The sequence below is a fragment of the Physeter macrocephalus genome, chromosome 16, assembly GCF_002837175.3.
Source record: "Physeter macrocephalus isolate SW-GA chromosome 16, ASM283717v5, whole genome shotgun sequence".
NCBI classification, from domain to species: Eukaryota; Metazoa; Chordata; class Mammalia; order Artiodactyla; family Physeteridae; genus Physeter; species Physeter macrocephalus.
Window position 1 is genome coordinate 26,105,995 of NC_041229.1, and position 27,435 is coordinate 26,133,429.

Here is a 27,435-nt window from a genome sequence, read left to right on the forward strand (position 1 = left end):
ATAAATGGGTGTTGAATTTTGTCAAAAGTTTTTCTTCATCTATTGAGATGATCATATGGACTTTATTCTTCAATTTGTTAATATGGTGTATCACATTGATTGATTTGCATACATTGGAGAATCCTGACATCCCTGGGATAAATCCCACATGATCATGGTGCATGACCCTTTTAATGTGTTGTTGGATCAGTTTGCTGGTATTTTGTTGAGGATTTTTTCATCTATGTTCATCAGTGATATTGGCCTGTAATTTTAATTTTTTGTGGTATCTTTCTTTTTTGTATTCAGCGTGATGGTGGCTTCGTAGAATGAGTTTGGGAGTGTTCCTTTCTCTGCAAATTTTTGGAAGAGTTTAAGAATGATAGGTGTCAGATCTTCTGTAAATGTTTGATAGAATTCACCTGTGAAGCCATCTGCTCTTGGACTTTTTTCTGTTGGAAGATTTTTAATCACAGTTTCAATTTCAGTACTTGTAATTCGTCTGTTCATATTTTCTATTTCTTCCTGGTTCATTCTTGGAAGGTTATAACTTTCTAAGAATTTGTCCATTTCTTCCAGGTTGTCCATTTTATTGACATATGGCTTCTTGTAGTAGTGTCTTATGATCCTTTGATTTTCTGCTGTGACAGTTGCAATGTCTACTTTTTCATGTCTAATTTTTTCTTGAGTCTGGCTTAAGGTTTATCAATTTTATCTTCTCAAAGAACCAGCTTTTAGTTTCATTGATCTTTGCTATTGTTTTTTAAATATCTATTTCATTTATTTCTGCTCTGATATTTATGATATCTTTCCTTCTACTAAATTTGTGTTTTGTTTGTTCTTCTTTCTCTAGTTGCTTTAGGTGTAAAGTTAGGTTGTTTATTTGGCATTTTCTTATTTCTTGAGGTAGGATTGTATTGCTATAAACTTCCTGGTTAGAACTGCTTTTGCTGCATCTCACAGGTTATGGGTCATTGTGTTTTCATTATCATAGATTTTTAGGTATTTTCAGATTTCCTCTTTGATGTCTGCAGTGATCCAGTGGTTATTTAGTAACATATTTTTTAGCCTCCATGTACTTGTGTTTTTTACAGAATTTTTCCGTAATTGATTTCAAATCTAATAGTGTTGTGGTCAGAAAAGATACTTGATATGATTTCAATTTTCTTAAATTTACTGAGGCTTGGTCTGTGACACAAGATGTGATTTATCATGGAAAATGTTTGATGTGCAATTCAAAAGAAGGTGTTTTCTGCTGCTTTTGGATGGAATGTCCTATAAATATATTTGGTGTATTGTGTCATTTAAAGCTTGGATTTACACACTGATTTTCTGTCTGAATGATCTGTTCATTGGTGTAACTGGGGTGTTACTGTCCCCCACTATTCTTGTGTTACTGTTGATTTCCCCATTTATGAATATTAGCATTTGCCTTATGTATTGCAGTGCACCTATGCTGGGTGCATAAATATTTACAATTGTTATAGCTTCTTCTTGGATTGATCCCTTGATCATTATGTAGTGTCCTTCCTTGTCTCTTTATTTTAAAGTCTATTTTGTCTGATATGAGTATTGCTACTCTAGCTTTCTTTTAATTTCCATTTGCATGGAGTATCTTTTTCCATCCCCTCACTTTCAGTCTGTATGTGTCCCTAGGTCTGAAGTGGGTCTCTTGTAGACAGCATATATTTGGGTCTTGTTTTTGTATCCATTCAGCCAGTCTGTGTCTTTTGGTTGGAGAATTTAGTCCATTCACATTTAAGGTAATTATTAATATGTACATTCTTATTGCCATTTTCTTAAGTGTTTTGAGTGTGTTTTTGTATATCTTTTTTCTTCCCTTCTCTTTTGTTCTCGTCTCTTGTGTTTCTTGCCTAGAGAAGTTGTAGCATTTGTTGTAAAGCTGGTTTGTTGGTGTTGAATTCTCTTAGTTTTTGCTCATCTGTAAATCTTTTGATTTCTCCGTTGAATCTGAATGAGAGCCTTGCTGGGTACAGTAGTCTTGGATGTAGGGTTTTCCCTTTCATCACTTTAAACATATCCTGCCACTCCCTTCTGGTGTGCAGAGTTTCTGCTGAAAAATCAGCTGATAACTTTATGGGGATTCCTTTGTATGTTATTTGTTGCTTTTCCCTTGTTACTTTTAATATTTTTCTTTGTATTTAATTTTTGTTAGTTTTATTAATATGTATCTCAGCATGTTCCTCCTTCTGTTTATCCTGTATGGGACTCTCTGCACTTCCTGAACTTGATTGACTATTTCCTTTCCCATGTTAGGGAAGTTTTTGACTATAATCTCTTCAAATATTTTCTCAGGCACCTTCTCTTTTTCTTCTTCTTCTGGAACCCCTATAATTCGAATGTTGGTTCATTTAATGTTGTTTCAGAGGTTTCTGAGACTGTCCTCATTTCATTCTTCTTTATTTATTCACTTCTGTGGCAGCAATTTCCACCATTCTGTCTTCCAGATCACTAATCCTTTCTTTTGCCTCAGTTATTTGGCTATTGATTCCTTCTAGTCTATTTTTTCATTTCAGTTTTTATCTTGTTTATCTGTTTATTCTTTAGTTCTTCTAGGTTTTTGTTAAACTTTTCTTGTATCTTCTCAATCCATGTCTCTGTTCTTTTTCTGAGATCTTGGGTCACCTTTACTATCATTACTCTGGAGTCTTTTTCAGGTAGATTGCCTGTCTCCTCCTCATTTAGTTTTTCTTGTGGGTTTTTGTCTTGCTCCTTCATTTGCAACATTTTTCTTTGTCATCTCATTTTGTCAAACTTACTGTGTTTGTGATTTCCTTTTCACAGCTGCAGGATCATAGTTTCTCTTGTTTCTGGTGTCTGCCCACTGGTGAGTGAGGTTGGTCCAGAGGCTTGTTCCATTATCCCCTTGATAAGGGGTTTGATAGGTGTTGTGGTGATCAGAGCCTGCCCTAGATATTGAACAGAGCCTCCCCTTTGCTCTGTGTTTGTCACTGCCTTGTCAGGGGCAGGGCCTGCTCCTTAGTAGTTGGCGTTGAGGCCCCTATATCTGTTTCTTATCTGTGTCTAATCTGTGGTGCAAGGTAGGCAGGATTAGAGCATTTCCACTGGGAAAGAAGCTACTGAGTGTTTCTTCTTTGGAGCTGTTCATCTGTGAATGTGCTCCCTTTTACCCATTGTGTGGGCTCACAAAGTACACTCTTTTGGGCCCTGCTCTTGATTCCACCTTAACTGTGGGTATGCCAGCAATTGACCCTAGTGTCTCTCAGGTTTTGTTATCACCTAGCCACCAGTGCAAGTCCACTGAGGTCAGGTTCCAGGAGTGCAGTAGTTGTGCACCTGGATCTGCTGTGGGAGATATGGAGGCAGCTCAGACTCTGGCCTGGCCCAACCCCCAGATGTACATGCCCACAGAGCCCACTACTACTAAAGCCAGACCTGTCCCATCTACAAGAGCACTTGTTGTCCTTCTGGATATTTCACAGGCACTGAATTTAGGAAGCTATCAGCAGAAGTGTAACCCTGCAGTTTGTGCAGTTGTGAGGTGAGATTTCGGCTCTTCTTCCTTAGTCACACAGCCCCTGGGGCTCAGCTGTGGTTTCAGCCCCTCCTTTGGGTGGATTTCCAGGGGAGAAGAGCTATTCATGCCCTCCCAGGACAGTGGAGTGGGTTCTGGCACCCACTGGCAGATTTCCTAGTAGCAAGAATTTTCTGTGCACTCCCAGGACAATGGGGGCATGTCCTGGCACCTGCTGATAGATTTCCTACTGAGGTGAGTTACTTATCCACACCCTCCTGAGGCAGTGGAGCAGGTTTTAGCACTCACTGGCAGATTTCCTAGTAGTGAGTGCCATCTGCACACTCCGGGGGCAGTAGGGCAGGTTCTGGCACCCACTGACAGATTTCCCAGTCATAGAAGCTACCTGTGCCCTCCTGGGACAGCATGGGCCAGTCCTGGGGCCCACTGGCAGAATTCCTAGTGGCTGGATCTCTCTGTGCCTTTCCAGATCAGCAGGGGTGTCCTGTGGCCTGCTGTCAGAATTCCTAGTGGGAGAAGCTGTCTGTGTCCTTGCAGGTGTGGGGGCAGATCCTGTGACCCACTCGTGGAAGTACTAGTGACTGGAGCTGTCTTTGTCCTTCTGGGTCAGCGGAGATGTGTCCTGTGACCCGCTTGCAGAATTCCAAGTGTCATCAGCTGTCCTTGCCCTTCTAGACCAGCAGGGGTGGGGCCTGGCCTGTGCCCATGGGTCTGGAAAGAGGCAGCCAGTGCCCGCCTCTGGAACCCAAGATGATGGCAGTGACTTGCGCCTGCCCCCCAGAGCTTCTGTTCTTGGTGTCCTCTTGCCTGGGAGTACTCATAGAGAAATAAGTTCTTATGATGGTCCCACCCCTCTCCTCGTGTGCCTCCCAATAATGGTGGCTTGCCTCTCTGGCAGACTCAGGTTTCTTCCTAGTACACCTCAGTTGCCACAGCCTGACCTCTTCAGGCTGTTTCAGACCTAACCCTGGTCCTCTTCATGGGACTGATCTTCGGAGTCTGAGTTTCAGCTCTCAACACCCACCCTCACCAACAGAGGAGTGTCTCAGTCTGGGGAGCACAGAGTGTCAGTGCTGACCCTCTGTGCAGGTTACTCTCCGCTTTGGCTTCCAAAAACCGGTTGCTGCTCTCCTCTCTTAGACTCCCAAACTCTTCCACACTCCAGTCTATTTTCGCCACTGGTGAGGAGCCTTCCCAAGGTGCAGGAAACTTTCTTCCTTCACAGCTCCCTCCCTGGGGTGCAGGTGCCATCCTGATTCCTTCTTTTTCTTTTTTCTTTTTTTCCAACCCAGTTATGTGGAGGTTTTTGTGTCTTTGCAGACATCTGAGGTCTTCTGTCAGCACCCCATAGCTGTTCTGTTTGAATTGTTCCACTTGTAGATGTATTTTCAATGTTTCTGTGGAGGGATGTGAACTCTGCTTCCGAATCCTCCACCATCTTGATCCTGAACTGGAACCCGTCATTTTGATGCTAGAGCTCCTGGACTAATCCTCTACCTTTTTTATCATCTCTTCTATTAATTTCTTTTATTTTATTTTCTGGGAAATTCCTCATGTTTGATATCTTCTTCAGTGTTACTCTCTTTTTTTCCTTTAAGTAATTCCTATTAGTCCAATGTTGAATTGATCCTCTAATTTTCTTAACTCTTCTTCCTTATTGTTCGTTCTCTGACTCTTTCTTAATCTAGTTTCTGGGAGATTTGTTCAAATTTTACATGTTACTTTTTGTTATATTTTTAATTTCTAAGAGTTCTTTACTGTTTTTGACCATATTATAGCACCCTAAAGCTTTCTAACTAATATTTTAAAAGTCTCATTTCTCTGAGGTATAACCTCTCTCTTGTTTCCTCTCTTCTCTGCTTTTTTACTATTGTTTATTTTGGACTTTATCTTTCATGTTCCAGAGCTATCTGGGAAAACAGGCTGGAGCCTCATATTTCCCTTTTCTGACTTTTACAAAATCTCAATTTCAGAGGACACTTCATCCCTGCTCTGCTCCAAGTCTTGTGTTCCAGAACTTGGCTAAAGGGGCAAGAAAATGTAGTCACTGTGCAGAGTGAGGATCCTAACTCCTTATTCAAACTTTCCAATAGCCCCATCTTTTCAGGCTCCTAACTCAATCCTCTGCCTCTAGCCTCTCACTTTTTTGGCACCTGTTGTGTCCAGTTACTGAAGCACTCTGGGGATCAGCTGAGTGAACTGGACTGTTTCTCATCAATATCCTCTCTTGTGTGTGCCTGAACTTGACTTCCTTCCCTGGCTCCAAGTTACTTACCATTCCTTCTTCTGCCTTTCACCCTTTTTGCTGATTTGGAGTTACAGATGTCTCCATTTCTTGTTCTCCTTGATTTTTCTTAAATGTCGTCGTGTTTGTTAAGATACAAGGATATATTGTACATCACAGAGAATATAGCTAATATTTTATAAGAACTATAAATGGAGTATAACTTTTAAAAATTGTGAATCACTATATTGTACCCTGTAACATATATAATATTGGATATCAACTATACTTCAATTTAAAAAGAAAGAGTAAATAAATAGTTAAATGTCTTAATTAGGATAATGTGTTGGCATTCTTAACCACTGAGTAATTAGTATGAAAACAATAGTGACTGTCTTAACTATAGAACTTTATTTGATCAAATTTTAAATTGTGATCTCCCCAGGTGTTGCACATCTTGTATGTGCAATTTTACTGTGGTCTGGCCAATTTCTAACTGCTCTCGTTTACCTCTCTCTGTCTAAGGGACATTTCTGGACCTGCAGAAGGCTGGTCTGCCTGTGTATAGATGGCAGTCCAGAAATAATAGAAATTATTACCCTCTGGAAACATCTCCCCATGAATAATACTTGGAGCTGATGTACAAATACCCCAGCTCCCTTCTCCCTTTGGTGAGATAATACTTGTGTGTTGTATCCTTTTTTCACAGTTTTTTGTGGGATTAAGCTTCAGCTACTCACAGTGGTGGATGGCTTAATAAGATCCACTTATAAGGGAACTACGTCTAAAACAAATGGTAATACGTGCTCCAAAAAAGGGCCTCAGGAATTGAATTACTTAGGCCAGATGACAACCAGAACTCTACTGCTGTTGACAAGGGGAGTTTTGATGATGCCCAGCATGCCATGGCATCACAGTTACTAAGCCTGTCATCTGTAGTGAATTGAGATGGGATTCAGATGGAAGGGATATATGACACTAGTTTGTGCAATCTCTCTAGAATGTCAGGTATATGGTAATTTTAAGCACTATGGAATTGGTGGATTGCTGATCACTGAAGAAAGAAAATGATGAACCAGTAACGCCAGCCAAGGTCATAGTGGAAAGCCAGAAATCCTTTTTAACGGGGATAAAAGGGACTTTCAATTTCTGCCCAAATTCCCAGCCTCTTGTCCCCAAGCCAAGAATCAGTAAATGCTTTAAGTGTAAAAGTGGCATCGAGAACATTAGCACACTTGATCTCTGGGGTAAAGTCTTTAAATTCCGACTTCCTCAGCAACTCTCTTATGTCTTCAAACATTTATTTTTATTTATTTTCCCTGAATGTTTTGGTTGTTCTCAGTAAAAGTATTTGTCTGCCACAAGTTACTTCATCATAACTGTTATTTACTTCATTTAATCTTCTCTCTCCATAAAAATCTATTCTTTCATATTTCAATAAATTTTACCAAAAATTATTCATCATAATATTAAAATAGTTATATTTATTATTAACTATTATATAATAGTTATATTTATAATAGTTATATATATAAATATATATTTATAGTTATACCAATAGTTATATTTATAATAGATTTAATGTCTCAAGACATTTGAAATTGCTTGTGATATGAAACAATTTTTACTGCGAGAAATTGTCCTGGACGTATTTAATATTTATCTTTTGCCATTTTCCCACTAAATGTCGAAATGTCTCAAGCATACAGCCACCTAAAGATATCACTACAAATTTCCAAATTCCTCTGAACAGTGCCTTTTCCATGAGAATTACTGCTCTATGCCAACCATGGTAACCCCTTGTCAGTGATTATTTCAAGAACACAGACATAGGCAATCAGCTCATGGCATATCTCTAGCACAAATTAACGGTCCAGAGGTAGGCTTATGATCTTAACTGGTCCAAAGGAAGGAGTGACTCATTCCATCATTATGGTATTCTTTGTTTCCCTCCTCTCTCTCTCTCTCTCTCTGAAAAAGGAAGCATGCAGTTTTATTATACTCTTAATAGTGGAACCATATTATTACTTCAATGGGAATTGTGCTCACAATGACCCCAGGGCTATGGATGGTAGGCTGAAGAAGCAGAAAACAACCTGGGATCTTGATGCCATAGTTGTGCTGCTAAACCAACCAACCTTAAATGTCATCCTACTTCTGGACTTCTAGATATGTGACATAGTTACATTATTGCTTAAGATAGTTTGAGAAAGACTTTCTCTAATTTAAGTTTAAAGCATCCAAACTGATACCAGTGCAGAAAGAAGCTCAGATTCTCCTCTATTATACCAAGCAATCCAAGTCTGGCCCCAACTTACATGGTCTATTCCAGCAAAACAGAATTGCTGCCTTATATCCTTAGAAGACGCTTTAGCAATTATCTGTGGACAATTCAGCACTGTATTAGACTTCTTCAGAGACAGAGAAATATATGTAACAGAAATATTATTTGGATATAATATGGATATATGGGTTTATTATAAGGAATTAATATGTATGATTATGCAGGCAGGCAAGTCCCAAGATCTGCAGGTAAGTCAGCAACCTGAAGACCCAGGAGAGCTGATGGTTTAGTTCCAGTCCAAGTCCAAAGGCCTGAGAACCAGAAGAACCAATGGCGTAATTCCCATCCAAAGGCCAGCAGACTTGAGATTCAGGAAGGCTCAGTGCTTCAGTTTGAGTCTGAAGGCAGGAAAAAAGGCCAGTGTTTTAGTTTGAAAGCAATCAAGCAGCAAAGATTTCACTCTTATCCAGGGAAGTGTTAGTCTGATTGTTCTATTCAGGCCTTCAACTGATTTGGAGGACAATCTGCTTTAGCCAGTGTTGAAAGAGATCATCAAAATGTGACTGCCGGGCTTCCCTGGTGGCGCAGTGGTTGGGAGTCCGCCTGCTGATGCAGGGGACACGGGTTCGTGCCCCGGTCCGGGAGGATCCCACATGCCGCGGAGCGGCTGGGCCCGTGAGCCATGGCTACTGAGCCTGCGCGTCCGGAGCCTGTGCTCCGCAGCGAGAGAGGCCGCAACGGTGAGAGGCCCGCGTACCGAAAAAAAAAAAAATATGACTGCCGTTGACCTGTGAGTGGGACCCAGGCAATAGAAGGCTCTTCACCCCCTCCCCTGTCCTTGGAATGTATGTTCAATCCATTTTTCCCATACCAGAAACTGTTCCAAGGATGGAGCCTCAAAAGAGTAAAGCATTGTTGAGTCACTGAATATGTGACTGAACTGAATTAAGGCCTCTATATAAACTTTTAAGATTCTGGTGGGCAGTTGTGCAAATCTACTCATCTTGCATCTGCCCAAAACAAGCACTATATGAAGTTCTCTTGCTTATTAAAACTGTTACCTACCAACCTGGAGTGGTCTCCCTTTTTCTTTGATCTTTCCTTGCCCTGGATGTATGGAGGCCAGTTTGCAAAGCAACAGTCAGTCTATTGATCAAAAGGTTAATCTCATCCTAAAACAACCTCGCTGAAGTACCCAGAATAATGTTTGACCAAATATCTGGGCACCCAATGGAGCAGTCAAGTTGACACATAAAATTAACTATCACAAGCAAGCACTTTTAGAAGTCTTATTCTACACCATCTAAGTAGCTTAAATGAATCACTGCCAACTACATACCATACTCACCTGAGAAAAGTTCTGAATAAACATTTATACTGTGCCTTATCACCTTTCATTTGCAGTGATATTTTAGTATCCCTTATAAATTAATGGCCAGCCAATTGCTACCTTGACCTGCTCCTTATTTAGTTCTGTTCAAAGTGCTTTAAATAAAACTAGTTATACTCACAACTATTTGTTACATAAACAAATGAACAAACAACCAAGGAATACACTATGACAAATTTTAGTTCTTGCTCTTAAAAATCCATCTTGATCCATCTTAAAATAACTGAAAACTGCTCTGAAACGAATCAGACTGTTAAATTAATGAATAAACAAATTAAACCAATCTTCTACATGGCAGAAAAGAAGAGGTGGGAGGGGAAAATGACATAAATTTTCCTTAAGCAGATAAATACCTCTCTCTAGTTGGAAGGAGATAGATAGAACTAGGGGTCCATAAGTAAGGGCAAGTTGTATCTTGTTTGAGGTGGAGAGAGCTCAAGAGGTTGAGAGAGGAACTGAATTAAGGCCATTCTTTCCCTGCTCTAGTCCTCTAATCATGTCACTTCTCTCCATCTCTTCTGCCATTCTCTACCTCAGGCCACCAGCACCATTTCCTAGAATTATTTCATTAGCCTTCTAACTGCTCTCTTGGCATTCTGAATTGCATCTATTCACCATACTGTAGTCAAGTCATTCTTCAAAATTATAACCATGGTCAGGTTATTTCCCTGCTTCAAACTCTTCAATAATACCTTTTATTCTCAGAATAAAGTCTTAAACACTTATCAAGGGAGACAAGGCCTTCTCAATGTGGACCTTGCCTATACCACATCTGTAGTCACTTTGGCACTGCTTACACCTTACACTTGAGGCATTCTCAAATATTTTCAGTTCTAGGAGGACATCATGCTCTCATTTGCCTTCAGATTTTGTAAATGCTTTTCTTTTCTACCTATATTTTGTTAGAATTAGGTTGTGCTGCAAGTGACAATGCCTTACACAAGATAATTTATTTCTCGGTCATATATTCATATATTCAGTCCATCTAGGGCTGTTGTGGAAACTCAGCTGCAAGGTGTCAATACTGAGTCCTATCAAATTTTTTGTTCTACTATGCATGGCCTTCATGCCTAAGTCTACTCTAAGGTCTCATGTAAGCTCTAGTTCCAGTCATCACAGCTGCATTGCACTGAGAAGGAAAGGAAAACTAGGATGAGAAGTGCATATTCCTTTCCTTTCAGAATACATCCTGGAAGTAGCTCATACCATTTGTGTTTATATTTCATTGGCCAGAAAATTATTGCATGCAAAACCTAACTACAAGGGAGGCTGAGAAACGTGTTTTCTGTTTTGCTTAGCCATGTGCCTAGCTAAAATTCTACACTTCTATGATTGAAAAAGAAAGGGAAAAGAAATATTGAGAGACAACTAGCAGAGTCTGATACAGACTGTCCACACTCTTTCCTACCACTTAACCTGGCTACCTCTTGGTCATTTTAGGTCTCAGCTTAGCTGTCACCTTTTACAGAAAGCCCTCCTGAACCCCAATTCCATGGCTGAGTTAGATGTCCCACAATTCCTGTCCCTCCCTCCCTAGTCAATCCACTGATCACTCCCTTCACTTACACTGTTATGGACTGATTATATGTGTCACCCCAAAATTCATATGTTGAAATCCTAGCCCCCAATGTGATGGTATTGGGAGGTGAGGCCTTTGGGAGGTGATCAGGTCATGAGGGTGAAACCTTCATGAATGGGATTCGTGCCCTTATAGAAGAAACCTTAAAGAGCTCTCTTTTTCTTCCACCACTTGAGGACACAGCAAGAAGATGACCATCCATGAACCAGGAAGAGTGTCCTCACCAGACACCAAATCTTCTCGTCCCTTGATCTTGGACTTCCCAACCTCCAGAATTGTAAGAAATAAATTTCTGCTGTTTATAAGTCACCTAGTCTATGGTATTCTTTTATAGCGACCTGAATGGACTAAAACACTCACAGACGAAGTGATTTCCCCAGATCATAAAATGGTAGGGGGTCGAATTGATATATTAACCTAGAGAATCTCTCTCTAGAGTCAAGTTGATACCCTGAACCACTTCATTGAATTTACCTCTTAAAATTTCTCCACTAATCTCTGTGAGGGCAGTAAATTGCCAGTGTTGGTTGTTATTGCTTTCCCATTACCTAAACCAAAGTCTAACGCTTAGTGAGGTCCAAAAATATTTGTTAAATCAATGAAAACGCAAATAATAATGTTTCTCACTGCAATTTGCAGCTGGCTTGTATTATCTCCAGGGCCCAGGCATATTATACAAGATGCAAGATAGCTTGATTTATAATGAGATCATCTGTTTTAGTCCTTCATTCAACAGAAGAAAGTGAAGAAGAAAGAAAAAAAATCTCACAGACAAAACTTGGTTTTGGTAGATCTAGGGGTTAAATCTCCTGGGTCCTTGTTCAAGGTACCATATAGGCTCCTGGATGAGAGGTACAGCTCTGAAATTCAAAGATGATAAACCCCTGGGGAAGAATACCCACTTTAAACAGTCATTCACAAGAAAGTAATGGGGAAGAAAAATCAGTCACCATGAGTTTGATCTCCCACAAACCTTTTATCTATTTGTTAGTCTGGATATAGAACTGCTAGTTTCAATACAATATTAAGGTATAAAACATTTCTTAAATAAACCTTTTCAGAATGCAGTTACATTGTTTATATCTCTGCTTTCTGTGTTTGTACTCATATACTTTCTGCTAGAAAACCACAGTGCTTTTATATTCACTGCTCTTCTACATACTAAGAAACCAGGATTGTACCCTATCCTTTGGGAATAAAGCTTCAAGTTGTCTTGTTCTCAACCCAGGTGAGATTTTATTGCTTTTGGTCAAAGATGACTATGAGAGTCACATCATTTATGTTATCATTTTTTAAACCTCAGCACATTGTCCCAGTTGTGTAAATGTGGATACATATTTGATGAATTCCTACATTATTCAGAGCAAAGAAGAAAAGTCTAGGCATGATTTAGTAATAGCCTCTAAGACATCCAGTCTTCGTGCTGTACCTAAGGGTTGGGCATAATCTGAAAATGGGACATGGCAGGTGTGGGAGGGGGAGAGTTTAAATTGTATCAGGAAGAATTTAAACCAGTCAAAACTAAACTCCTCTGCTTCACCACCACTCTCAACTTCCTTTTCTTTCCCAACTCCACAGCTGTACTTCACACTTCCACTCACAGGCCTATGTTAATAGGTAAGGCACAATAATATCTTGGATTTTTTCCCCCTGAGATTCCATATTTCAGCATTCCATTTTATTGTCTAAACTATCAGAGTATAAGTCTCAAAATATTAAAAATATAGTGTTCATACAAATAGTCAATGAGCATTAATGTGGGTACCAAAGAATGACAAAGTTGATTCAAAGAGAATTTGAAAAACTAAAATGTATACAGTAGGAGAAAAAAAGGAATACTGAAATTAGAATGTTGTGTAAAATACAAAACTGATTAACAACCTTCAGGGCAATAAAACCAGGACCATTTGTTATCTTCTCTACAGAAAAGGAAAAAAATCAAAATTATCTTGTCTTAAGTTTATAGAATTATTTAATAAATTATACAAAGTCTATTCCACTGAAGAGTCAAAGGATCTTTTAAGACCCATTAACAGTGCTTTTTGCATGGTGTTAAAACTTCATATAATACTCTTTTGCCTCAATTCTATCAAAGCCCTTCAGCCAAAGTCCATCAAGAATACACCTATAGTTGAACAAGTTGGGTTTCTTACTCCTTCCAACAAGAAAGAATGCTCACCATGGGGAACTGTGAGGGCGTATCAGTAAAAAGATATGAGAAAGAACCTACTACAGGATTTAAGTTTTGATTGATTACTTGGTATAGGGGTTCTAAAAAAGCCAGTTTGCCATAGATCGGGTGCTATTGGAAAGCAGTGATTGGATATCTCATTAAGTCTTATCTTCAGGGAGGGAAACTAGAACAAGAATAAAGTTATGATTCGTAAAGAAGCAGCAGACATTCATATTAGCTGGAGAGAGTATTTGGTGTTTTGTGAATGGCTCAGTGACCTTGTTTTTTTCTGTGTTTTTAAAAAAGTGGCCTTGTTTTGCCTCCTTTTATCAGAGTAAACTTGATCTCATTTATCTCTGAGTAACCTTGTCTGAAGTTGAAACTCTGAGATGAACATTGTCAAGCTGTGAATGACAAGCTACCTTATGAATGTCAGGAGCTGATTTTTTTTCTTTCTCATTTCCAAATTTTGGGTAATTTTTCTCAGTACTATAAATGTAGGAAGAAATTAATGGCTTGCAGGAATAAATTTAATTTAGGAAAATAAAGTAACATTCATCATACTCAGGAATTATGAAGCAAAATTCAAATCTGCTCACACTATCATCATCATCAAGAACAGTTGTATTCTCAACATCTCACCACCTCAGGGAACACCCTATCTTACAGCAGCAAGGAATGGTGAATGGTGATGATCAGGCTGCTAAAAATTGCTAAAATCTCCAGCCAATTGATACAACATCTAGAGCAGGCAGGACAACATGGGTCAGTGAAACACTAATATATTTACACTGGCTCAGCCCCAGCCAGCACAATGGGAATGCACAATGCTCAGTCTCAACACTTTTCTTTTATTGACCGTTCATGGTGGCACACTGGTGACGGTGTTAACTATTCAAACACTTCCTAAACTCCTCCCTCCTCCTTTCCCCTAGAAGGAGCTTCCTGCACCATCTTTTGCTTTCCCAGATTATGGTATACTTTGTTTACATTTGACTTTCTCATGATGATGTCATTAACATGAGGAGGGCAATTGGGAATAGCTTAAGCACACCATAATTTTTGGAATCTTCTTTGAGACTTCTGCAACATTCAGCTGGCTTTCAGTTATGTGCTCCATTTATGGCACCATTCTTATTTCATTTCTATTAGTCAGCTATTGCATGTTCTTTATCTTGTGGAGAGTTACCCAAGATCATACAGATAATATATAAAGAGTTAGGATTCAAGCCCATGTCTGTCTAACAACTCTACATTTTCTCTACCTTTATAAAAAATCCCACTTGATTAAAAAAATGAATGTTACACTTTTCTCCTTTTCAAACAAGAGTTTAATAAAAAACTTAAAATGTTTCCACGCATGGGTGGTTAGAAAGTGTGAGACACTTTCTGAATGTGCACTGCTAACAAAGAGTAGTAAAAATGAAGCAGAGTATCAGCTCTATCACACATTTGGCTTCCATGTAAGTGAGTTCTTTGACTCATTCCTATCTTCTCAGATATGCCAAATTTAGAGCCTCTCTTAGGCTGTGTTCCTCTTGGGTATCACTTGGTTCCCTTAAATAGTAGGAGATCAAGTAAAAAAGAAAGTATTGTGGGGGATCTAGGGAGGCATCTTCTAAGTCTGCTTTGTGTTTAAAAATAAAAACTTTCTTGGCCACTGAAGTGCTCTCTTCTTTGTGCAAGGAAGTTGCAGACTATATTTCCTTGAGTTGCACACTATCTTTCATACATTCCTATTGTTGCTAAATCTCAGCATTTGAGGGACACAGTGGCTTCCATCACTTTAGTGCCATTGGTGGGACCACAGGACTCCGAGCTGAGCAGCAGTTCTGAGTACCTTGTCTCCTGTCCTCGGATCACCACTTGTTCCTGATTTTTGTTTTACCAGTGCATGGAGACAACTTCTTAGCCATTCAGCCCAGTGTTCCAGGACAGATCCTGAAATCAAATGAGGCATGAGCGTACTTTTGTGGGACCTAGCAAAAATGCTTACTTCAAACTTGGGGTGGGAGATTACATTTTCCAAAGAAAACTACACACACACACACACACACACACACACACACACACACACCATTCCAGATACTCTTCTTACTTTGTGACACTGATACCCCTCCATTAAGAGGTAGAGTCTATACCACCCCCAACCCCATGTTGAATCTGGGCCAATCTTTGCAATTACCTTGAATAATCAAATATGACAGAAATGATGCTGCTTGACTTCTAAGGTTAGGTTATAAAAAGCAATATGATTCTACCTCTCTCTCCCTCTCTGATGCTTGCTTGTCCTTGGAATGCAGCCACCATGTTTTGAGGAAACAGAAGCCACATAGAAAGGTCACATGTGGGTATTCCTGCAGACACAAATCACAGCTCTAGCTAGGACCCCAGTCCAGCATCTACTGCCAAACCTGTGAATGCTTGAGACTCCAGATGATTCTAGTCTTTTGCCTTCAAGTATTCCAGCCAAGTCCTCAGACATGTGAAGTAGTGGCAGGTCATCCACTTTGTGCCCTACCTGAATTACTGACTTACAGAAGCCATGAGAGGTAATGAATGATTGTTATTTTAAGTTATTAGGGTATGGGGTGATTATACAGCATAGATTATAGAGATGAATTTAGCAATCAAGTCCTCTGAAAAATGTGGTGATCTTGAAACATGACCCTAGATAGACATACTTCTCCCAGCTCCTCTTTTCACTGCTTGTTCACACATGAGAGCATCTGCAGGGATTCCCATCACAGAGTTTTCCTCAGGTTAATTATGGAAGCACTAAGTGTAAAGCTGAAAAACACCACCACCCTTGTTACAACCAGACTCTCAGAAAATACACTAACTTCTATATGATTAGTGTATAAGTGTTGATTTAAATTATGCAATAATCATACCAGGTTCTTGATTCATCCTTTGTACAGTGGGAAATATGACAAAAATAAAAATTTCAATCTCTGAGGTACAAAAGTTTGATTTAAGATTTAGTAAAGTAAATTGATCTCTTTAGTCCTTTTAAAAATTTGTTTTGGTATCACCAATCTATTTTGCCCCCACAGGAGCCTAGTAAGTGGTGGGGCAGCCAGGCAGGTCTTGAGAGCATCCAAGGAATCCTCTACTCTGAATTAGGCCATATAAAAGCACATAAACCCTGTGCGGTTAATTTAATTCCCATATTATATGAGGAAATCAAAGCACAGAAAAGTAGGATGGAGGCTCTTTCTAAACACATTTGAATTAAATGATAAAATACATACTCTTCAGTCAAATGTAAAACAAAATACTTATTTTTAACAGTGCCCATGGCTCCAGACATCTCACTCGATGATCATTTGCTTCAGATGTTAATAGTATCTCAAAGAGAAAAGATGTAAACTTAAAGAGTATAAACTTAAAAACACTTGAGCTTGTGTTGAAAGAATGGGAAGAAATTTCAGAGGTAACTTCGACTATAATGCACTGACTTGAGAACTTGACCTTCACTACCATTGGTCCCCACCTGATGGTAACTTGTCAAGGCCACAAAACTAAAGCTGAGGTTCAAACCTAGGTCCACCTAACTCAAAATCCCATGCATAATCCACTCCACTGTGTGTGTGTGTGTGTGTGTGTATATATATATATATATATATATATATATATATATATATATATACACTGTATAAATCCACTATGTTTATACTTTTGCATGCTTGCCTGCTTGGGAACAACACATCTGTAATCATCATCACCAGGACCCTAACAACAAAAAGCATTGGAAGGTCAGTGTAGAATACTGGTGGAGAACAAGGAGTGTAAAAACAAGCTGCCTGGTTTTCAATCCCAGCTTTTCCATTTGCCTGCTGTGTGAATGTTCCTGTTATCTACTGTTGTTTAATAAACTACCCTAAAACTTTGTGATTTAAAGTAATAATTTATTATTAACTTTCATGGTTCTGTGGGTTGACTGCATTTAGGTGGGTGGTTTTTAGCGTCTCTCATGCCGTTGCAGTCAGATGTTGACCGGGGCCACAGTCATCTGAAAACTCAATTGGATTAAACATCCAAAGGGGATCCTATGGCTAGTAGATCAGCTGGGGCTGTTAACCAGAGCACATTCATGTAGGCCTCCCATTGAATCCTTTTGTTCTAAGACAGAGATTCCAACAGCAAGTGTTCCAAGAAAACTGGGTAGAATCTATAAAGCTACTTATTAACTAGCCCTGGAACTTATGTGACTTCACTTGTGCTATATTTTGTTGGTCTAAAGTGAGTCAAAGTGGCCAGGAGAGATTTGAGTCAACACAAGTTATGGTTCATTAGCAGATTCACCTTTGGAGATGAGCTACCATGCTACAGTTCAATTCTCTGTGCTTCATTTTCTCCATCCATAAAATGGAGGCGATAACAATGCCTACTTGATAAGATTGTTGTGAGAATTAAATGAACTAATACATGTAAAATGGTTAGAAGATCCCCTGGTACATAACAGGCACTCAATGAAAGTTACATTGCTATTACTATTCTCTTAGAAATACCATGCTAGATACTGGGACTGTATCACTTTACACCCACGGAGTGCCTTATATATCACTTACTATACTGTTTCTAGAGACCATCACCAGGGCCATGATCATTCTTGGACAGAGAATTTCACATGGGCTTCCTGGTGACTCTTTGTTATGCTCCACACGCTCATTCCCATGGACAAATGGGAATTTGTCTATGCTGTCACTTGTCTTGCTGTCATTTCTATGCTGTCACTTGTTGTTAACATAGACTTTCGATGAGGATATTTCAAAGCCAACCACACTCGGGCTTTCAGGCAGGAAGATCAAGGAGCATACTCACCAACACTCTTCACAATTTTAAACATAGCTCCAAGTAGATCCGTTAGCAATAAACTGTCTCCCACCCAATCAAGGACCCAAACTGAGAACTTCTGATCTTCTAGAGGTCAGTTTCAAAGACTCAGGGCCAAAAAGTGGCTTTGTAGTTCTCAGGAACCTTGGCCCCAAGCTTGAGAACTTTCTGTACAACAGACCAGCTGAGGTTCCTCTTGAAAAAAGAAGAAAATTTAACCCAGGCACTGCTCAACTGAAAAGCTGCATGGCTTTGAGGAAATCCCTGGTATAGCTGGCCCACAGTCATATCACCATGACAATACAAACGTTTTCCCCAGGCTCTGGACACATGGAGTTGCAGCATGAAAGCCTAAACATAGTTTTAGGGAGATCAGACCCACAGGGCAACTTACTGCTGTCTTTCCTTCTCTCCTAGTTTCTAGATCCTCTCAGGAAGCAGCTGGACATTGCTGTTCATTCTAAATAGAACCACCAATTTATCCATCTCTAAGTGCTTAAAAGATCCTTAGCAAACCTAGCCATTTTTGGTGAGTGGCACAGATTAGCAGTGGTGTGGTGAAAGTTGAGAGGTATCAGAGTGGACCCTCTGCTTCAAACTGCTTTCTCTCCATTTTCCATACTGCCTGAAATGTTACCGAATGTGCTTTATTAATTTTAGTGATTATGTCCTCTTGAAAAATAAAAATTTCCTAGATTGAATTAATTCATTATAGAATGATATTAGTCAGAACTATGATTAATATTTAAGAAAAAACTGAGGAGGAAAAGAGCAGAGGAGAGAAGTAGGTATTTCTTCACTAATATGAGTAAAGTGTAGGAAAAGCAAGGGTAGAGCTAGGCCCAGGAGAAAACTGGAAGCAGAGACTTGACATCTATAGGACCTTCTCTAACTCTAAAATGTGTCAGCTTCTTATCTTAAACAAAATCTCTACAATCGGAGACCTGGACACTAGCAATTATAGGCTTCTATTCTTTTACTCTCAAAAATCAGAGAGGAAAGAGACTGTTACATCTCAGACACTTAAAAAAAAAATCCTAGGGAAGGATCCTGACTGTCCAGTTTAGACTAGGTTTTTAACCCTCAGCCAATCACTGTGGTCAGGAAGGGGGAGTCATTAAAAAATAAAAAGTCTCATTTATCTCATGTGAGTTGTGCGTGGAGGATGAGGTAGAAAAGTGATTCAACTAAAAGGAAGAAAGTGAAATTCTCAAAAGAAGAAAGAGGTCCTGGACACACACAAAACTCACTAATATACACAATGGGTATTATCAGCCACCAACACTTTAAAGCAGGGGTCCCCAACCCCCAGGCGTGGACCAGTACCAGTCCACTGTCTGTTAGGAATCGGGCCACACAGCAGGAGGTGAGTGGCATCGAGCGAGCAAAGCTTCATCTGCCACTACCCCATCGCTCCCCATCACTCACATTACCACCTGAACCATCCCCCCACTCACCCTCTCTGTCGAAAAATTGTCTTCCCCGAAACTGGTCCCTGGTGCCAAAAAAGTTGGGGGTCACTGCTTTAATGTATATTACTTTATTATATACTTTATACTTTATTTTTTATTATCAAATCAATTTTAGGTGAGTCTACTGGACAGAAGGACAGGAGGGGTGGGGAGAGGATAAGGAAGAGATATAATTTTGAATCAGAATTTATATCTATTTACAACTGTATTTATAATTAACTATAATTTATATGACTTTCATATAAATACTTTTGCAAATCTCTGGTCAAACTATGTGATATAACTTTTATCTAGAATATATAGTTATTGCAGTCATGGTCTCTAAGAAGGCAAAAATTAAATGAGGGAGCAGCAATTGTCAGTATAAAAATGCTAGAGGTAAAGTAAGGATGCGGTGGAATGGGGTGGGATCAGCAAGGAAAAAGAGAACAGAAAAGTCAAAGTGAGAGACTTTCCAAAATAAACTTCAATGCCATCAGAGTTTTGCCTTTGACAAGCAGTTTAGATTTTTGGATCTATCTGCTTTTGCAGTTCCCATTCAGTAGCTTCAGCTTTTCTCCAGGAAAAAAAATCTAGACACATATTTTCATGCCTCAGATGAAATCACAACATCTATTATGTGGCTAGATTTGTAAATCTAGTGCTACCTACTTCCATTTCCAGCCTGAAAACAGTGGACAGCTCCAAGAGTTCTCCAGTGCAAATCCACTTGCATATAAGCATTGTATGCCTGACAAGCTATGTAATGAAGCATATGTATTTTCTTATTCAGCTTCTGCAGAGACGTTTCATTGAATAAGAAGAATTAAGATGGAAAAGAGTCACATTTGACTGGCTACACTTTGCCAAATGAGATTTCAAACTCTCTTTAAAATTTCTTAAAACTCTTTAACTCCCCACATGAAGTAAAATCACGTAAAGTTCAATGTTTACCTCTAGAAAAAAGAACTAAAATAATTTTACTTGCTTGATGTTACCTGTACAATAATTATGTCAAAGCAGAAGCTCTAAGTTCCATTCTGCTTGCCTTTAAATGGCAGCAATAACAGTTGTGTAGTAATAGCAGCAGGTACAGTGATCCTGAGCCCACCACAGAGGAGGCTCTCACTCAAAGGTAGGTGGTAATACTCAGCATCCTGTCAAGAAATGAGTTTCAATATTTGAGAATTTCTCAAAATGTCTTCCAAGTTTGTAAATATCACTATGTCTAACTGGCCATTTCAAAATGGCCAGATCAACATCTACACTTTTAACTGGTTATCTCATCTCAGAAGGAAAATTTGCCCCTTCTCCTATTTACCTGTGCTTTAGACACCAGTTCTTCCATTCCCTCATCATTCCTCTCCCTGTTCCCTCATCTCCTTGAAGTCTTTTACCCACCAATACACTCCTTTCTTCTCCCTTCAGTGCCTCCCTTCTTCAGGCTCTTTCCTCTCACTTCCAATACACACTTATGTCTCCAATTAAACTCTCTTTGAAGAGGAAGTTGTGTTTCCTGTGCAGATTCAAGTGCTTTCTGCTCAGTAAAGCCAATGTTTGGGGTAGAGGGACAGTGGGAGAGGGAAAAGAAAGAGTGAGTGAGCATAGAAGCTGTCATGTTTTGTTTAGGACAGAATGACATTTTAATGAGTTCTCAGAACTCTATCACAAGTTACATCTTGCTCAGGACAGTGCTGGCACAGAGAAAACAATGTAAGACATGGGATGAGAACCACAGACGTGAAGACAAAAGTAAAACCTAAGACACTGACAAGCTCCAGGCTGTAGAAATATTACTAAAATTCAATGAAAAAAAAAGCCTTGGTTATAAAAAAGATGATCCCTGTATAACTACATACTTTCCATATTAATACCAACAGAGGTATAGGTACAAAGCAATAGTTATGTGGCAAGTTAGGGAAACAGTACCACATTCCTGAGCTATCATAGCAGAGAGATTGCCCTTCACTTTTGGATGAAATCTCAAAACAAGAAATGTGTGATATTACTAACATGTCACCTTCCTTCCATTTTCCAACAGATGAATTTAAATGGATAAATTTGTAAACTGAAGTATATTTTCTCAATGAAGAGAAAGGAAAGAGGCTCTCTCTCATTTATGATTGAACTTCAATTAGTTATTTGTATTTAGTGTTTTAAAAAAATTATTTATTTATTTATTTTCAGCTGAGTTGAGTCTTTTTGCTGTACGTGGACTATCTCTAGTTGCAGTGAGTGGGAGTTACTCTTCATTGCGGTGCATGGGCTCCTCATGGTGGTGGCTTCTCTTGTTGTGGAGCATGGGCTCTAGGTGTGTGGGCTTCAGTAGTTGTGGTTTGTGGGCTCCTAGAGTGCAGGCTCAGTAGTTGTGGTGCCTGGGTTTTGTTGCTCTGCAGCATGTGGGATCTTCCCAAATCAGGGCTTGAACCCATGTCCCCTTCATTGGCAGCAGATTCTTAACTACTGAGCCACCAGGGAAGCCCTGTATTTAGTGCTTTAGTTTTAGTTTATCTTCTCCCAATCTCTCTTGTCAAGTGGCTAATGATCCATAAACAAGAAATTAAGGAAAGAAAAGAACGACTTTCTAATTAAAATTATTTTAGAATTCAAACAATGAACACTGTTCCTTTTTTTTTCTTCCTATTATCATCCAATTTTGTCTTGTTTTTAGTGTAATAGGTTTTCTTGAAGACAGGCAAATGCAACTGATATCTGGGGGAAAAATTTTTCCTACACCATGTTTTCTAAATCCCATAAAAGTGTTTTCTCTATCTCATTCCAAAGCGTCAGGATAAAGAAAAGCCAAATTCTACCTTAATTTTGGCATTCACTTGTGAACAAGCAGCCTGACCTAGTTCTCTCATTTAGTGTCATACAGTCCTCTGAGCACCTGCAGAAAAAGAAAATCCAAAACTCATTTACTAGATACCCAACATCAGACATGTGTGAAGATACATTTTTAAAAATAATCATGGACCCTGATTTGCAAGAATATAACTTACTTTTCTTATACTTGGACTTTGTTTAGTTTTCAAGATCACAATTTCACTAATAGCAGAAAAACAAATCTTGTATGTTGGAAGATTTTTTAATCACATTGCTTATGATTGGTCTGTTCATATTTTCTATTTCTTCCTGGTTCAGCCTTGGAAGGTTATGCCTTTCTAAGAATTTGTCCATTTCTTCCAGGTTGTCCATTTGTTGGCATAAGTTGCTTGTAGTAGTCTCTTATGATCCTTTGTATTTCTGCAGTGTCAGTTGTAACTTCTCCTTTTTCATTTATAATTTTATTGATTTGAGTCCTCTCCCTTTTTTCTTGACGAGTCTGGCTAAATGTATATCAGTTATATCTTCTCAAAGAACAAGCTTTTCATTTCATTGATCTTTGCTATTGTTTTCTTCATTTCTATTTCATTTCTTTCAGCTCTGATATTTATGATTTCTTTCCTTCTACTAACTTTGGGTTTTGTTTGCTCTTCTTTCTCTAGTTGCTTTTGGTGTAAGGTTACGTTGTTTTTTTGACATTTTTCTTATTTCTTGAGGTAGGCTTGTATTGCTATAAACTTCCCTGTTGGAAATGCTTTTGCTGCATCCCATAGGTTTGGGTCATTGTGCTTTCATTGTCATTTGTTTCTAGGTATTTTTTAATTTCCTCTTTGATTTCTTCAGTGATCTCTTCGTTGTTTAGTAACATATTGTTTAGCCACCATGTGTTTGTGTTTTTTACAGTTTTCTTCCTGTAATTGATTTCTAATCTCATAGCGTTGTGGTTGGAAAAGATGCTTGATACGATTTCAATTTTCTTAGGTAAACTGAGGCTTGATTTGTGACCCAAGATGTGACCTATCCTGGAGAATGTTCCATGTGCAATTGAGAAGAAAATATTCTGCTGCTTTCAGATGGAATGTCCTATAAATATCAATTAAGTCCATCTGGTCTAATGTATCATTTAAGACTTGGGTTTCTTTAATTTTCTGTCTGGATGATCTGCCCATTAGTGTAAGTGGGGTGTTAAAGTCTGCACTATTGTTGTGTTACTGTTGATTTCCCCTTTAATGGTTGTTAGCATTTGCCCTGTTTATTGAGGTGCTCCAATGTTGAGTGCATGTCTATTTACAGTTGTTATGTCTTCTTCTTGGATTGATCCCTTGATCACTATGTAGTGTCCTTTTTGTCTCTCGTAACAGTCTTTATTTTAAAGTCTATTTTGTCTGATATGACTATTGCTACTCCAGCTTTCTTTTGATTTCCATTTGCATGGAATATCTTTTTCCATCCCCTCACTTTCAGTCTGTATGTGTCCCTAGGTCTGAAGTGGGTCTCTTGCAGACAGCATATATACGGGTCTTGTTTTTGTATTCATTCAGCCAGTCTATGCCTTTTGGATGGAGCATTTAATCCATTTACACTTAAGATAATTATCGATATGCCTGTTCCTATTACCATTTTCTTAATTGTTAGGGGTTTGTTTTTGTAGGTCTTTTTCTTCTCTTGTATTTCTCGCCTAGAGAAGTTCCTTTAGCATTTGTTGTAGAGCTGGTTTGGTGGTGCTGAATTCTCTTAGATTTTTCTTGTCTGTAAAGCTTTTGATTTCTCTGTCAAATCTGAAAGAAATTCTTGCTGTGTAGAGTAATCTTGATTGTAGGTTTTTCCCTTTCATCAGTTTAAATATTTCCTGCCACTCCCTTACGACCTGCAGAGTTTCTGCTGAAAAATCAGCTGTTAACGTTATGGGGATTCCCTTCTATGTTATTTGTTGCTTTTCCCTTGTTGCTTTTAGCATTTTTTCTTTGTGTTTAATTTTTGTTACTGTGATTAATATGCATCTTGGTGTGTTTCTCCTTGAGTTTATCTTGTATGGGACTCTTTGTGCTTCGTGGACTTAGGTGACTATTTCCTTTCCCATCTTAGGGAAGTTTTTGACTATAATCTCTTCATTATTTTTTCAGACACTTTCTCTTTCTCTTCCTCTGGGACCCCTATAATTTCTGGAAAAGATGCTTGATACGATTTCAATTTTCTTAGGTAAACTGAGGCTTGATTTGTGACCCAAGATGTGACCTATCCTGGAGAATGTTCCATGTGCAATTGAGAAGAAAATATTCTGCTGCTTTCAGATGGAATGTCCTATAAATATCAATTAAGTCCATCTGGTCTAATGTATCATTTAAGACTTGGGTTTCTTTAATTTTCTGTCTGGATGATCTGCCCATTAGTGTAAGTGGGGTGTTAAAGTCTGCACTATTGTTGTGTTACTGTTGATTTCCCCTTTAATGGTTGTTAGCATTTGCCCTGTTTATTGAGGTGCTCCAATGTTGAGTGCATGTCTATTTACAGTTGTTATGTCTTCTTCTTGGATTGATCCCTTGATCACTATGTAGTGTCCTTTTTGTCTCTCGTAACAGTCTTTATTTTAAAGTCTATTTTGTCTGATATGACTATTGCTACTCCAGCTTTCTTTTGATTTCCATTTGCATGGAATATCTTTTTCCATCCCCTCACTTTCAGTCTGTATGTGTCCCTAGGTCTGAAGTGGGTCTCTTGCAGACAGCATATATACGGGTCTTGTTTTTGTATTCATTCAGCCAGTCTATGCCTTTTGGATGGAGCATTTAATCCATTTACACTTAAGATAATTATCGATATGCCTGTTCCTATTACCATTTTCTTAATTGTTAGGGGTTTGTTTTTGTAGGTCTTTTTCTTCTCTTGTATTTCTCGCCTAGAGAAGTTCCTTTAGCATTTGTTGTAGAGCTGGTTTGGTGGTGCTGAATTCTCTTAGATTTTTCTTGTCTGTAAAGCTTTTGATTTCTCTGTCAAATCTGAAAGAAATTCTTGCTGTGTAGAGTAATCTTGATTGTAGGTTTTTCCCTTTCATCAGTTTAAATATTTCCTGCCACTCCCTTACGACCTGCAGAGTTTCTGCTGAAAAATCAGCTGTTAACGTTATGGGGATTCCCTTCTATGTTATTTGTTGCTTTTCCCTTGTTGCTTTTAGCATTTTTTCTTTGTGTTTAATTTTTGTTACTGTGATTAATATGCATCTTGGTGTGTTTCTCCTTGAGTTTATCTTGTATGGGACTCTTTGTGCTTCGTGGACTTAGGTGACTATTTCCTTTCCCATCTTAGGGAAGTTTTTGACTATAATCTCTTCATTATTTTTTCAGACACTTTCTCTTTCTCTTCCTCTGGGACCCCTATAATTTCGATGTTGGTGTGTTTAATGTTGTCCCAGAGGTCTCTGAGACTGTCCTCATTTATTTTCATTCTTTTTTCTTTATTCTGCTGCATGGCAGTGATTTCTACCATTCTATCTTCCAGCTCACTTACCTGTTCTTCTGCCTCAGTTATTCTGCTATTGATTCCTTCTAGTGTATTTTTAATTTCATTTATTGTGTCATTCACCACTGTTTTTTTTGTTCTTTAGTTCTTCTAGGTCCTGGTTAATCATTTCTTGTACCTTCTTGATCTGTGCCTCCATTCTATTTCTGAGATCTTGTATCATCCCTACTATCATTACTCTGAATTCTTTTTCAGGTAGATTGCCTATTTCCTCTTCATTTATTTGGTCTTGTCCGTTTTTACCTTGCTCCTTCATCTGCAACATATTTCTCTGTCATCTCATTTTGTATAACTTATTGTGCTTGTGGTGTCCTTTTCACAGGCTGCAGGGTCAGAGTTCCTCTTGTTTCTGGTGTCTAGCCCCTGGTGGATGATATTGGTCCAGGGGCTTGTGTATACTTCCTGAAGGGAAGGACTGGTGCCTGTTCGCTGGTGGGTGGATCTGAGTCTTGTCCCTCTGATGGGTAGGGCCCTCATCAGGGAGTGTGTTTTGGGGTGTCTGTAAGCTTAGAAAGAATTTAGGCAGACTGCTGATGGGTGGGGCTGTCTTCCTGTGTTGCTGATTGTTTGGCATCAGGCGTCCAGCACTGGAGCCTGTAAGCAGTTGGGTGAAGCCAGGTCTTGTTGTTGAGAGGGAGCCCTTCAGGAGAGCTCAAGCTGATTCATATTCCCTGGGGCCATGTCAGGACTCCCACTCTGGAGATTCAGGCCCAATCCCCAGTCTGGGAACCAAGACCCCACAAGCTGCACAGAGTAGCCAATAAAAATTTTTTTAAAAAGGAAAAGAAAACAATCAAACAAAACCCAAGACAAGTAACAAAAATGAAAACAAACAGCTGCAACAACAACAAAATGGAAAAGAAAACAAGCAAACAGACAAACAAAACCCAAGATAAATGATAAAAGCAAAACCAAACCAAAAAAACCACAAAAAATACAAAGAAAATAAGAGAACCAAAGAACCCAAAAACAAACAATAATAACAAAAACAAAAAACAAAACAAAAACAGAAAGCAAACAGAAAGAGCAAAGAAAACAAACACACAAACACAATCTAAAAAATAAAAAGATAAAAACAAAGAACAAAAACAAGAAAAAAACACCAAACAGCAAAAAAGTAAAGTAAAAATAGTGAAATAAAAAACATATTTGAGAACGAAAAATGGAGCTGGAGGAATCAGGCTCCCTGACTTCAAACTATGCTACAAAGCCACAGTAATCAAGACAGTATGGTACAGTATGGTACAAGAACAGAAATATAGATCAATGGAACAGGATAGAAAGCCCAGCGATAAACCCACACACATATGGTCACCTTATCTTTGATAAAGGAGGCAAAAATACACAGTGGAGAAAAGACAGCCTCTTCAATAAGTGGTGCTGGGAAAACTGGACAGGTACATGTAAAAGTATGAAATTAGAACACTCCCTAACACCATACACAACAATAAACTCAAAATGGGTTAAAGACCTAAATGTAAGGCCAGACACTATCAAACTCTTAGAGGAAAACATAGGCAGAACACCCTATGACATAAATCACAGCAAGATCCTTTTTGACCCACCTCCTAGAGAAATGGAAATAAAAACAAAAATAAACAAATGGGACCTAATGAAACTTCAAAGCTTTTGCACAGCAAAGGAAACCATAAACAAG

General features: G+C 38.8%; 1 protein-coding gene across 2 annotated transcripts in view; it reads right to left on the minus strand.

Annotated features, from left to right (window-relative positions):
* The window catches only part of CWF19L2 (CWF19 like cell cycle control factor 2), a 421,416-nt gene that overhangs the window by 132,959 nt on the left and 261,022 nt on the right, over positions 1 to 27,435 (minus strand). The window contains exon 19 of one of the 2 annotated variants that reach the window (XM_028500978.1): positions 8,377 to 8,402. The exons of the other annotated variant lie outside the window; for it this stretch is intronic. Coding sequence (XP_028356779.1) covers positions 8,392 to 8,402 — 11 coding nt within the window. The 3' untranslated portion in view covers positions 8,377 to 8,391. Of the gene's footprint in view, positions 1 to 8,376; positions 8,403 to 27,435 lie in introns of those variants that run through there. 2 annotated transcript variants of the gene reach the window in all.